This window comes from Rhinolophus sinicus, linkage group LG11 (genome assembly GCF_036562045.2).
Source record: "Rhinolophus sinicus isolate RSC01 linkage group LG11, ASM3656204v1, whole genome shotgun sequence".
NCBI classification, from domain to species: domain Eukaryota; kingdom Metazoa; phylum Chordata; class Mammalia; order Chiroptera; family Rhinolophidae; genus Rhinolophus; species Rhinolophus sinicus.
The window spans coordinates 65,984,410-65,998,286 of NC_133760.1; the positions used below are offsets into that span (position 1 = coordinate 65,984,410).

Sequence of the window (13,877 nt, forward strand, 5' to 3'; positions counted from 1 at the left end):
CGGCGCCAGAGCACGGGGCCGGTCTTCCTGCAGCCTCTTCCGCTTGCCGGCTGCGGCGCCTGGGACGGTTGCGGTGGGTCTGGGCGCTGGGAAGTCGTCCAAGATGATTAAAAAATTCGACAAGAAGGACGAGGAGTCTGGTACGCGCTGGGATTCTGACGCCCACCCTCCGCCGCGGGGGTCCCTTCCCCCGATCGCCCGCCGCCACCTGCTCTCGGGGCCAGCGGACCGGGGGGCGTGGGCGCCCGTGTGCCTGGGGGCCGGTTCCAGCCGGGGGCCTGCCCCTAGCCCCTCCCCCGGGCGCCGGAGCCTCCCCTCGGGTCGCGCGCTCCAGTCCCGACGCCCACGCGCCGCTTCGGGCTGCTCGGCGGCCCCGCCCCCTCCCCTCCCCCTCCCCCTCCGCCTCCCCCACTTTTGGCGCAGCCCCTCCAAGCCGCCTCCGCTCGGGGTGGGCTGCTTGCAGAGGCGGCGGGCCCATGGCTGTTGGCGGCCAGAATGGGTGTGCGCGTGTAAGAGGCGAGGGATGCTGGTGGTGGTAGGCCCAGAGTGGGTCTGAGATCCACGGGACATCGTGTGTATATATGTACTTTGAGGTGCCTTGTACCTTACAGTCGTCCTGGGGACCTTTACACTGTCTGCTTCCCCAGGGGCAGAAGTGTCCCATGGTACACAGATCATTTAATGCGCAGGCATCCAAAAGTGAGTTGCATCTTGATACTGTGGTCCAGAGCAAATGGGGGCGATGCCAAGCCACTTCAGAAACAAACGCAGTGTTTGATAGATGCTCTCACCAAATGTGGTAGAGGGTTGGGTTAGTCAAACCTTCATGGCCCCTTCCAACTTTAGGTTTATATGAGTCTCTGTTAAACTCTCCTGCCTCGCAGCAAATGTTGGAAACACATAAAATCACCCTTGCCTTTAGGGAAATCGAAAGGGCCCTACGACAGACGATCTCAATCTTAGTTGTGTGGACATGACTGATATTTGTAACATATAAAAAGAGGACAGAAGAAGACACTCATTTGGGGCAGGGTTCCTGCAAAAGTACAAGATCTTACAGGAAAGCAATGATAGAACCAGTACCAGAATCAAAATGATTGTATTCAATTTATGTGAATATGAGTAACGATTATCACTGTAACATCCACATGCTCACCTCAGGTGCGATGTCCCGAGTATTCAATACCCTTCTGTAGAAAATCAGTTTGTGTAGGACAGTTATTAAAGATTTTTTTTGTTTGTTTTATAGGGAGTGGTTCCAATCCTTTTCGGCATCTGGAGAAGAGTGCTGTGTTACAGGAGGTATGGCTGAGAAGCTGTTGTGTTCCTTCTTTTCTATTCCATTTTAGAATGGTGGGCACAGAGCCTCTGGAATGCTGAGATCCAAAATAAGAATTCAGGAGTGTAACTGACTTCAGAGAATATAGACTTGAGGGAAAAGCAAGAGGGGTTGCTTGTCAGAGGAGAGACAGTCTAGAGTTTATAGAAATGCAAAAACATGCAGACTCTGCCACATGTTGCGAAGTATAAATAAAATGCCAGAAGAGGTGTTTAGTGTATGGTTATTGAAGGACGTTACAGACACTAAACTCATTGTATTAAAATGATGTAGATACATATTGTGATTCTCACTTAACATATAAAGCCTACAAAGTTGAAGTAGTAGACCTAAAGGAATGAGTTAGAGAGTATAGAATGGGAAATCAGGCTACATTTAATAAATTATCATATACCATAATAAATTGAAAACTATAGGCAGCTGACATTTGGAGATAGTGATTAAAATACATAATAGTCTTTATTAAAGTTGATTTTCTGTAAACTGTGATAGAAAAAGTAGAAAATATACTATACATAACAATGTTTTTTGTTTCCATAGGCTCGTCTGTTCAATGAAACGCCCATCAATCCGAGAAGATGTTTACATATTCTTACAAAGATTCTCTATTTACTGAACCAGGTAAATTATTTTGATTTTCTTGAGATTTGTGTCTTGGAATAAAAATACATAATATGTAGTAAAGCATTTTTTGGAGAGTATAATTATTTGATTTTCAAAACATCACTTAATTAAAAAATCTATAATGTTTGGTTGACATAATAATACCGTATAAAACTTCTTGAGTGTAAGGACTGTGGCATATACTTCTTTTTTACGCATGAGGTACTAAACCACTAAGCACATAGTAGAGTCTCAACATTGATTTGAATTTCACAAATATTAATGTTAAAACACATCATTTAGAGTTTGTTCAGAGGTCTTTATGTCCCTCCAAAAAGATAGTGCAAAACCTTAGATAAATTCTAGATAGATATTTTACCCTTTTTTGGGGGTAGAGGGATATATGTTTTATAGCTTTGCTTTTAATATTCAGATTTTATATCTAGTATCCCTACTCCACCATTACTAGTAGCGGTACGATTCTGGGTTTAACCATTTAGTGCCTTGATGTCCTTTTCTATAAATGCGGATTATGATAATAGATGCTTTATAAAGTTGTAATGATTAAATGAGATAATAAACATTAAGCATTGAGAATAGTCCTGGATACATAGTAAACATTCAGGAATAGTTTTCATTCTGTCATTCAGCAAGTATTTATTACACGCTTGCTGTGTCCCATGCACTGTTTTAGACACTGGGGGTATAACAGACAAAATCAACACAAATATTTATTCTAATGAAACAGATTCTATTTGCCATGGTTATTAATTTTATTTTTTCTTGTTTTTTTTTTTTGTTGTTGTTCAGACTTAAACATCTCATGAATGTCTAGGGCCATAGAAAATGTGATTTTGTTTCTTAGACACACACACACACACACACACACACACACACACAGTTTACATATGGTGCTAAGAAGACAATAGTTTCCCATTTGAATTCCATGAGAATATTTTATCTTTACTATGTTTCTTGACTGAAGACCTCATCCAGAGACTAAATAAAGTTGATTAGTTGGCAAATGGTGATTGAGCAACAAGTATGTACTTTTAAATAAAATGTTTCTATTCACAAACATATCCCTCTGTGGTAGCATATTAGAAACATTTAAGGCACAGTTTGATTTCACTTTTCATGGCCCATGTAGTGTCCAAATTGGCTCAATCCATTATATAAGCAGAGTATTGAGTAGTTGGCATTGGTTCAGAGAAGCATATAATTTTGTATTGGCCAATAGCTCTTTGATGGGCAACTCATGTTGAAACATTTAATTATCTTGATAAGGAAATTACCAAACACAGGCTGATACATAAACAGGTTAGGGAACCTTAGTGTTTCTTTTGCCTAGTTCTTGGGAGAGCTTTCTGGAAAAATACTTTTAAATTCTACCAGAGTTGGCATATCCATATAGTCTCTGAATTTCAAGTCAAGTAGGGATTAAAGTTTTACCAATATGACTGAAAACGACATGGACTTCTAGGTATTTAGGAAATAGTTGTGAAAGAAAGAAGGAAATCTCTTGCTGGTGTGAAAGTTGGATACTCTGATTAAAGGAATTGTAAACTATTATCCTTTTTCTTTCATCCTAAACTTTCACCAAAATTTGCTTATTCTTATACCCATGACAAATAGTGAAGACTAGAGTTATATTCTATGTGAAATCTGGAGTTCTGAAAGTGATTGGACCTAACATGTTACATTGAATTGCTTTTAATGAAGAAATTAAATATTGAAATGGTAATTTTTCGATGGTCTGTGATCTGCAATATTTTGACGATAAGTAAAATAGCTTATTTAAGATCGTACTATGGTACTTAAAAAAAAAAATAGTTAGAAATGCAAAATTTCAGGCTTCAGCCTAGAGTCACTAAGTCAGAATCTGCACTTCGCCAAGATCCTCACCTGATTTATTGAGCACATTCAAGTTCTGATCCAAAGCATGTTTTTAGCGACCTGAGCCCAGTACTTTGAGATCTACAAGCAGCCCCTTAAGCCTTATTTTTATATATCTAATCTGGTTCCTGTCCTTTTGTGGGGAGTCCCTTTATGTTATGTTTTCTGGGATTCCTAATAGTTCCTTACAGTTTAATACTTATTATGCTCCTATGAGAGTGTCAGGCTTTGTGCTGGGCATTGATTATAGAAATGTATGAGGTGTGATCTGTCGTGTAAGTAGAACATCCTAATCTGATTAGGAACTCAATTTGCGATCATTTTCTACCTCCTTGTAAATCACAGTTCTTCAGGGAAATTAAAATAGTTCCTGCTAAATAAAAGGTTATCGATCACTGTTCTAGAACTTTGTTAGCATGGTGTGTAATATTGAATTATTTTACATAAGAGGTAAATGGCTATGCAGGTTTATACATTGAAATCCAGCAAAATAGCAAAGAGGTAGAATGTTTACAAAGAGATTTTTTTTCCTGAATTCAAAAAGATTTTTTCAGACATAAAGAGAAAAACCTTATTTTTTTTTTAAGTTTAAGAAATTGTTTTAAATTTTACTTAGGGTGAACATTTTGGAACTACGGAAGCCACAGAAGCCTTCTTTGCAATGACTCGATTGTTTCAATCTAATGATGTAAGTCTCTTACTAAAATTTTTTCCTGCTGAAAAAACTCCTTTTATTTGTTTTCTCTGGGGAACTTAGAGTGTTCCCAATCAGGGAAGGTTGCTTGAAATGTTTAAAATTACTTAAAAATTGTTTATCTTCATAAAACATGAAAGGCAATAAAAGAATGAAAGTATATAGGATAAAGCTGTTGAAGCACAGATGTACCATGAAGGCATAACTGTTCATCTCCAGCTTCTGGCCTCACCCTGCAAAAGTGGGCTGGTGTGGAAGTCAGCGGACGGAGCTACCACATCCCTAAGTTCTTGGTCAAGTTCCTGGTGGGCCTGGCTTTGCTCTTGGTCAGCAGGGCTGGCGATGGAGAAGAGCTGGATGCAGAGTGGGAAAGAGGACATGGAGTCGGGAGAAAGGAACAGTCAGGACAGACTGAAGCTGCCAGAAGCCCTGCGTCTGCCTCTCGTTCCCTCAGACCACCCTGACCATCAGAGCATAGTGGCTCCTGCTGTTTCCTCCTGTCTTCTAATGAGGCGTGTATTTCTCTTTGCCCAGCTCTAGCTCAGAACCACACAGGGAAGGGGATTCTGGGATATATATTTTCCAGCTTCCTGCTGACACAAATTGTCCAAATCTTGCAGTACTTTTGGAACATATTGCATGTCATCAAAGGCCACGTGTTTTGCCTGACCTGAACCTCAGGACCTTCTAGGATTTGAGTCTGGTTATATGTGTAGATAATGGGAAGTTGCAGGAGTGGGCCCTCAGGCACATCAGCACCCCCTTGTAAGGCAACTATCTTAGGGGAGGCCATTACACATTCTTCAGGCAAAGGGAGACGAATTCCCTCAGGGCTTGAAGAACTGCTTCTACTTACAAAGGGGTCTTGGTGGAATTTCAGGGTTCCACATACTCAGCTTCATCAGAATATGCTCACATGTCTCCATTCCGAATTTCAGGGCCTCACTCCTTCCCAGTCAAGGTCCTAACTTTGAGTAAGATGCCCCACAAGGGTGTGAATTGAATTTGCTTTATAATTCAGCCACCTGTAGGATATGCTTTTCAGAAATCTCAGCACCGTGTCCACATGACATAGGCTTTCTATTAAGGCATTTATAGATTTCTAGTCCCTTACTTTTCTTTTACCAAGTTCTCCAGTGTACTTAGAAGCAACTGACTCATTATACAATTCATTTGTACAAAAGTGTTTTATGGTAGTGACTCCTGGCTTACCCGAAGCCTTGTCTTCTGTAGGTCCCTGGTTACACTTGTCTGCAGGCAATAATGTAAGTATTTTGCCTCTGCATGCCGCAGACTACTAGTGTCTCTTTTACCACTGGAAACAGGGTGATTATGCCTTCTATCGAATCAGAGAAGCCATTTCAGATTCTTAACCTTAAGGTCTTGTTTCCTTTTAATCACTCCCTGCACCAAAAATTTGGGGTTCCATCAGGGAAGTAGAACTGCTATGATTATTATAGAATTACTTATTAGAGAACTTAGATTAGAAAGCTAGGCATTCTTCCAAGCCGCTGAGTGGGGCCATGGAGAGGGCCTATTGTAAAAGCCAGGGAAGGCTGTTGCCTCTTCGTGGCTCTGTGACTTTGTAGCCCAGGTGTCTGGAGATGGGCCTGCGGGTCACATTGCTTAGAGGGCTGGCAGTTGGGAAGGAGACCTGGACGTGGAGCAGAGAAGAGGGTGCAGAGCAGGGAAAAAACTGAGGACAAACTTGAAGCCTCTGGCACAGACGTCGTATTAAGAAAAGAAGGCATGAAATCGTTTTCTAGGAAATGGATTGGGGACGCGGAGAATTGTTGGGCAGGACTGGTGGCCCCTTGAAGTTAGTGGCCATGAATTTGAAAGTATTGCCAGGTAGCATGGGGAACGTGTTTCTCCAGCTACGACCTTCGGGTTACGGCGTCAAGTAGTTAGAGACGGGATTTAATTAGGGTGGGGTTTTGCCAAGTTAGTAAACGGAGAGAGGAGCGAGGACGGTGAGTAATAGAAATATTGACTGTGGAATCTGTGTTTGGTTCGGAGGCGGGCAGAACAGGGGCTGATGGGATGGTAGGAAGTTGATAGGATCAGTGGGTTGTAGGTCACAATGGAGTGAAAGAGTTGGAGTCAGGAGTGGTGGTTGGAGAGTGAAATACTTGGAAATGATCCGATGAAAGGGGCACTTACTGTTAAAGGCTGTGACAGTGGAAGTGGGTGAGTGCAGGAGGCAGGAGGACGGGATCACTCGGGAAGAAGCGCTCAATTCCACTGAGTGGTCAGAGTTTTACTATTGTCTGTATAGATATTAAAATCATCAGTCGTTATTAGGGGGTAATATTAGAGACAGTGATAGAGAACAAGGTACTAATATTTTTTAAAAATCAGGGAAGCAACCTGGATCTGTATGCAGCCAGGAATGGTGGCCGGTGATACAGTCTAATGGCATAGCTTTAAAGCCAGAGTTTTTTAGGGAAGCAAGAGGTGCAGTGAGAGAAGGCAGTGCAGTGATGGTGGAAAGGCAGTGACACGTGGACGGTTTCCCCACCTGTAGGTCTGGTGCATAGGAGAGGAAACAGCTACCGTTTGAGAGGGCTGCAGGGAAGTCCTCGGGGGAGAGCCAGGTTTCAGGTAGAGAAAAGGTGGGACCGGCCAGAAAAGAGTTAAGGATGTAAGGGATTTTGCTGATGAACATGCCAGAGGGCGTGATGGAGGGGTTTGGGGTTTGGGGTTTGCGGAAGGATGGAAGGTGGAGTCAGATTAGGTGCTACCCCCAGCTGCACGGAGGTGTGTCCAGGTGAGGCGTAATGACCTGGATGGTTTTAGGGTTGTTTTGTAGACTGAGGTAAGTAGCCATGAACAGCATATCGTGTTTCATTTAGATGGTCCCTTAGGCAGAATATGGAATTGAGGGTGTGAGGTATTGGTGGGAAGGAAAGGTGGGGATTTTGCCAGCAGCATGTGGAGCCCCTTCCTTTGCCAGAGGGTAATTTCTCTCTTGGGATTGGCACCCTCCTGTCCATGTTTATATATCTACGTATTGTATATGTTTGTATTCATCATCTATACTTAGTATCACCTTCATATTGTACAGTTTAAAAATTAATACATTTTTGCGATCTGCCCACTTGCTGCATGTACTTCTACTTTAGTGTTGCTGCTGAATGGAACCCCAATGTGTAAATATACAATATTCCTATTTATTTATCCATCTCCCATTGGTAGATACGGAGTTGGTTCCACTTTTTGCAAATGTTATTACAAATAATGTTTATGTATGTGTCTTCTCGTGCAAATAGAGTTATTCTGGGATAAATTACTACAAGTGGAATTTCTAGACAATGCTAGTTATTTGATCTTGTCAAATTGATCTTTAAAGGGTTGTACAAATTTACAGAGACATTTCTCCAAATCCTCGTCTGCTCCTGATATTAATTTCCTGACTTAAATATTAGTCATTTGGAAGAATGTGAAGTGGTGTTTCTTTGTGGTTTTAATTTAGATTTTCGTGATCACTGCTGAAATCGAAACTCTTTTTATATGTTTAGTGGCCATTTTACTTTCCTCCTCTGTGAATTGTCTGTTCATATTTGCTTATTTATATGCCTCCTACTGATTTATAAGTTTTAAATTTTTTATTTTAGTCTTTTAAAAAATCAATTGTATTGACTATAACTTATATACAATGAAATTCACCAATTTTAAGCATACAGTTCAGCGAGTTTTGACCCATGTGTAGAGTTGTGGAACCATCACCACAGTCATGATAGAGAAACTTGCATTAGCCCAGAGGGTGCCCCGTGCCCCGTGTCCCTTGGTTGGCTATCTCCTCCCTCACCGCTAGCAGCTGCCCGTCGTTGATCTATTTTCTGACAACATAGTTTTGCATTTTCTAGATTTCATTTAAATTTAATCTTATAGTATATAGTCTTGTATGACTTGTATGGCTTGTTTCGTTCACTTACCTTACGGTTTGTGGGATTGGTTCAAGTTTTTGTGTCTAGCCATCGTTTGTTTTCATTGCTGAGGAGTAGCCCATTATGTGGAGGTCCTTTAACTTCTTTATCCATTTCACAAGTTAATGAATATTGGGGTTTCCAGTGTATGGATATTATCAACAAAACTAAAGATATTCAAGTACAGGTGTTTGTGTGGATGGACCTATGTTTGCATTTCCTTTGGTTATTATCTAGAAGTGGAATTGTCAGGTTTGTATTTCCTTAATGATGGAGGTATTAAGCAAATATATGCTTTTTGCCATCTGTGTATCATCTTTGGTGAAGTGCCTGTTCAAATATTTTATTTCACTATTTTTTTTAAAAAAATCAGGTTGTCTTCTTACTGAGTTGTACAGTTTTTTATATTTTCTGGATTCAAGACCTTTATCAGATAGGTGTTTTATAAATATTTCCTCCCAGTCTGTGGCTTGCCTTTCTAGTCACTTACCACTGTTGTCTTCTTTTTTTTAAAGTATAACGTACATATAGTAAAATTCACCCTTTTTAGAATATAGTTTTGTGAGCTTTGACAAATGCATACAGTACTTTTATCACTACTGCAGTCAAGATTTAGAACATTTCCATCACTCCAAAAAGTTCCATCCTGCCTCTTTGTGTGATCTGTTCCTCCCATCCTCAGCCTTAGGCAACGACTCCTCTCTCCTTTCCTTATAGATTTTTTCCTTTCCAAGAAGTCATAAGAATGATATTGTATGTATGCGCCTTTTGATTCTTTTTTTCAGTCATTTGGCATAACACATTTGAGATTTGTCCATGTTATTGTTTGTAGCAGTAGTTTACTCCTTTTTATTTCATCATAGTGTTTCATTTTATGAATGTACCTCAGTTTATGTGTTTACCAGTTGAAAGATATTTGGTTTGTTTTGGTGGTTATGAGTAAAGTTGCTATAAACATTCATGTACAAGTTTTTGAGCGTAAGTTTTTATTTCTCTTGGGTAAATACCTAAGCGTGGGATTGCTGGGTCAGATGATAGGTGTATGTATGTTTAACTTTGTAAGAAACTGCCAACCCATTTTCCAAAGTGACGACCATTCCCACCATCTCCGTATGAAAGTTCTAGTTGCTCTGCGTTCTGGTCAGCACTTGGTATTACCTTTTTGTTTTGTTTTTTTAACTTTAGCCATTCTGAAATAGTGGTATTTCTTTGTGGTTTTAAGTTGCATTTTCCTAGTGACTAATGACCTCAGACATCTTTTCATGTGCTTTATTTGCCTTCTTATACCTTCTGTGGTGAAGGATCTGTTCATATCTTTTGCCCATTTTTAATAATTTCGTTGTATATTTTCCTTATTATTGATTTTTAAGAGGTCTTTATGTATTCTGGATGCAAATCCTCTATCAGATATGCTTCCCAAATATTTTCTCCTAGTTTGTGGCTTGTATTTTCAGTTTCTTAGTTTTTTCACAGAGCAGAAGTTATTTATTTTAATGAAATAAAATTAATTTTTTTTTCTGTTATAGATTATGCTTTTGAGGGGTATCATAGAAAATTTTGTCTAACTAAAGGTCACAAAGATTTTTTTATTGCTTTTGTCCTAGTCATTTTTCAGTTTTTATGTCTTTCTTATAATTACTTTATGATCCATTTTGAATTACTTTTTTTAAATAATCATATCACATGGTTGAATTTCTTTTCTTTTTTTTTTTTCTTTTCCTCCACTACCTTCTCCTTTTCCTCCTCCTTTCTGTTCTCAACAAATGGTACTGGAATAATTGCATATCAGTGTGGAAGGAGGAAGATGAGGAAATGATGATGTTTGAGTTACTGTCTCATTGGAACCTTCTCCTTTGTGTCATTGATCTCTACGTCTGCTCTTGTTCCAGTACCACACTGTCTTGATTACTGTAGCTTTATAGTAAGTTTTAAATCAGGTAGTGTATATTTTCCTGTTTCAGTTTCAAAATTGTTTTGGCTCTTCTAGGTTCTCTGAATTTCCATGTGAATTTTAGAATCAGCACATTTCTATTTTAAAAAATTGCTGTAACTTTGATGGGGATTGCATTGAATCTAAAGATCAATTTGAGGAGAATTTACATTGTAACTATTGAGTTTTCTGCTTCACTAACATGGAATATGTCTCCCTTTATTCAGGCCTCTTTAATTTCTGTCAGCAGTATTGTAGCTTTCAGCATACAAGTTATGCATAGTTTGTGAAATTTATCCTTAAAGTAGTTAATATTACTTAGGCTATTGTATTTCTATCATATATACGTATTTCTATTGTATATAGGTAGTCTATAGAAATTAAACTGATTTTTGTATATTGCCCTGTTTCTTGCAATCTTGTTAAATTCATTTATTAGTTCTAGGAATATTATGGGAGATTCCTTAGTATTTACTTTTTCCTTTCCAATCTTTCTGTCTTTTATTTGTTTATCTTACTTTATTGTCATCTTGCACTGTTATACAGTGTAAGTAGACGTGATGGTGGGGGACATCCTTGCTTTGTTCCTGATCTTTAGGGGGAAGGTATTAGTCTTTCACTATTAAGTGTGATGTTAGCTTTAAGCTTTTCTAGGTGACTTTTATCAGGTTGAGGAAGTTCCTTTCTATTCCTAGTTGCTGAGAGATTTTTTTCATGCATATGAAAAAAAGGTATTGAATTTTGTCAAATGTTTTTTCTATATCCATTGGATTATCATGGTTTTCTTTTTTAGTATGTTAATATGGTACGATGCACTTATTTATTTTCCTGGAAAATGTAAAATCTTTGGTTTCTGTTAAAATTTGTTAAGGTTTTTGAGTCTCCACTTGTGAAATACGTTGTTTTTTCTATGATGTTTTAGTCTGGGTTTTTTATTTGGGTAATGCTGGCCTCATAAAATGAATTGGGAAGTTTTTCTTCCTTTTCTGCTTTGTAGAATCATTATTAATTTTTCCTGAAATGTTCACTATTGAAGCCGTCTTCTTCATGGGAAGGTTTTTGATAATTAACTCCATTAAAACGAAATAGATACGGTGCTATTCAGATTATTTGTCTTTGTGAGTGAGCTCTGGTAGTGTGTCTTTTAAGGAATTTGTCCATTTCATTTAAATTGCTGAACTTTGTTGGCATAAAACTGATCATAATATGTATTCCCTTTTATTTTAATGTTTATACGATCTGTAGTGATGTCTCTTGTTTCATTCTGATATTGGAAAATTATAACTTCTCTCTTTTATTCCTGGGAAGTTTGTCTAGAGGTTTTTAAACTTACTAATCTCTTCACAGAACTAGCTTTTGTTTCATTAATTTTTTCTATTGTTTTTCTCTCCAAACTAATTATACAAAAAACTACAATGCTAAAAAAATCAAGCCAGAAGCTGGGGGGCAGGGGTGCAGGGTAGGAGAAGAGATACGTAGATCAAGCAGGACAAACATAAGTCATATAATAGACGGTAGATATAGACCTAAATATATCATTATCTACCTTAAACGTAGATGAAGAACACAAAGAACATTTACAAAAATTGATAATACTGAGCCATAAAGCAAGACACAACAAATTTCAAAGGAATGAAATCATATAGACTGTATTCTCTGATTGCAATGGATTAGTGTTGGGAATAAATAATAAAAGAGTAACTAGGTAATTTACTGTATGTTTTGATATTCAGAACACATTTCTGTTCCGTTTCCAGCCATGACGGGGTAGGGGCTACATATACCCCACTACCATTAATACCTGGAAAATCAAACAAAATATATTACACAGTGCTTTTCAGGCATTAGATTAACAGCCATTCCAGGATTGTAATCTGAAGAAAAACAAGTTGTGCCCTAGGATTACAGTAGCTCATTGACCACAGGCAGATCCTAGGCCCCAGGTCAGGGAGGCCATACTGAAAAGGAGCCTAGTTATCTCTCTGAGTGGAGAAGACACACAGAGTCTGGGGAGGCCAAAAAAGCTCAAATTTGCAGGGCAGAGAACCAGAGAAGTAAGAGGTGGGGGGAGAGGGAGGAAGTGAAGAAAGAAAGGAAAGAGATAGTTACAGCTATCTGCTGAGAGGCTCCCCTTAAATCTTTGGATAAGAACTGATCTGTGCATATGTAAAAGGAGACTACCCAAGGCCAAAGAAAGAATCACCAGAACACAGGGCTGAGAATAATTTATACTTCCACCAGTGAGAGTGGAAAGACCTTGTCATCTATATAGTTCTCAGAAAGGTAGCACCTCAATAATGGGAATATATTAGCCTTAGAATAAAGCTTTAAAAAACTTAATAGCAAGCCTCAAAAGTGAAAAACTGATCCCAGGTGACCTAACCTTATGACAGAGTAAAGTAAAATGCTATGTAATAGAATACCACAAAAATCCAGCACCTAACAACATAAACTTCACAATGTACAGCATCCAGTAAAAAATCAGGTATGCAGAGAAGCAGGAAAATACTATTCATATCAGGAGAAAAATGGATCAATAGACAAACCTAGAAATGATAAAGATTATGGATGAACAGGTAACGACATTAAAACAGCTATTATAGGTCTAGATGCTTAAGAATGTGTAGAAAGACAGTAAGAAAGAAAAAGGAGCAAAACAGAAGACATCCATAGAGACCCAGAAATTAAAAAAACAAAAACAAAAAGCTACCTGTCTATGATGAAAAAATACACTGCATGGTTAATAGCAGATTAGAGACTGCAGGGGGAACAATCAGTGAAGGTAGAAACTATCCAAAATGAAACAGAGAAAAAAGACTGAGTAAAAATAAACAGAGCATCAGCAACATGTGGGATAATAGTGGACATATTTTTTCAACTCCTTTGGGTAAATACATAGGAACATGATTGCTAGATGGTGTGGTAAGAGTATGTTTAGTTCTGTAAGAAACCGCCAAAACATCTTCCAAAGTGGCTGTACCATTTTTATTCCCACCAGCAATGAATGCGAGTTCCTATTGCTCCACATTCTTATCAGCGTTTGTTGGTGTCAGTGTTCCAGATTGGCCATTCTGTTTGGAGTGTCCTGGTGTCTCATTGTTTTAATTTGTCCTTCCCTGCTGATATATGATGTGGAACTCGTTTTCATTTACTTATTTGTTATCAGTTTATCTTAAGTGAGCTGTCTGTTATGGTCTTGGCCCATTTCTTAATCAGGTTGTCTTTCTTATTTTTGACTGTTAAGAGCTTTTTGTATATTTTAAACATTTTTTAATTTTTCAATTACAGTTGACATTTGGTATTATTTTATATTAGTTTCGGGTGTACAGTATGATGGTTAGACATTTATATAATTTATGAAGTGATCCCTGATTAGTACCCACCTGGCACTGTACATAGTTATTACAATATTATTGACTGGATTCCCTATGCTGTACTTCACATCCCCATGACTATTTTGTAACTACCAATCTGTACTTCTTTATC

The 13,877-nt window shown here is 38.6% G+C and overlaps 1 protein-coding gene across 2 annotated transcripts in view; it reads left to right on the top strand.

Moving 5' to 3' along the window:
• The window catches only part of COPG2 (COPI coat complex subunit gamma 2), a 111,700-nt gene continuing 97,823 nt past the window's right edge, over positions 1–13,877 (top strand). For both annotated transcript variants that reach the window (XM_074315602.1, XM_019751183.2), the window contains exons 1-4: positions 1–140; positions 1,250–1,302; positions 1,880–1,960; positions 4,455–4,526. In XM_074315602.1, coding sequence (XP_074171703.1) covers positions 104–140; positions 1,250–1,302; positions 1,880–1,960; positions 4,455–4,526 — 243 coding nt within the window. In that variant the 5' untranslated portion in view covers positions 1–103. The remainder of the gene's footprint in view (positions 141–1,249; positions 1,303–1,879; positions 1,961–4,454; positions 4,527–13,877) is intronic.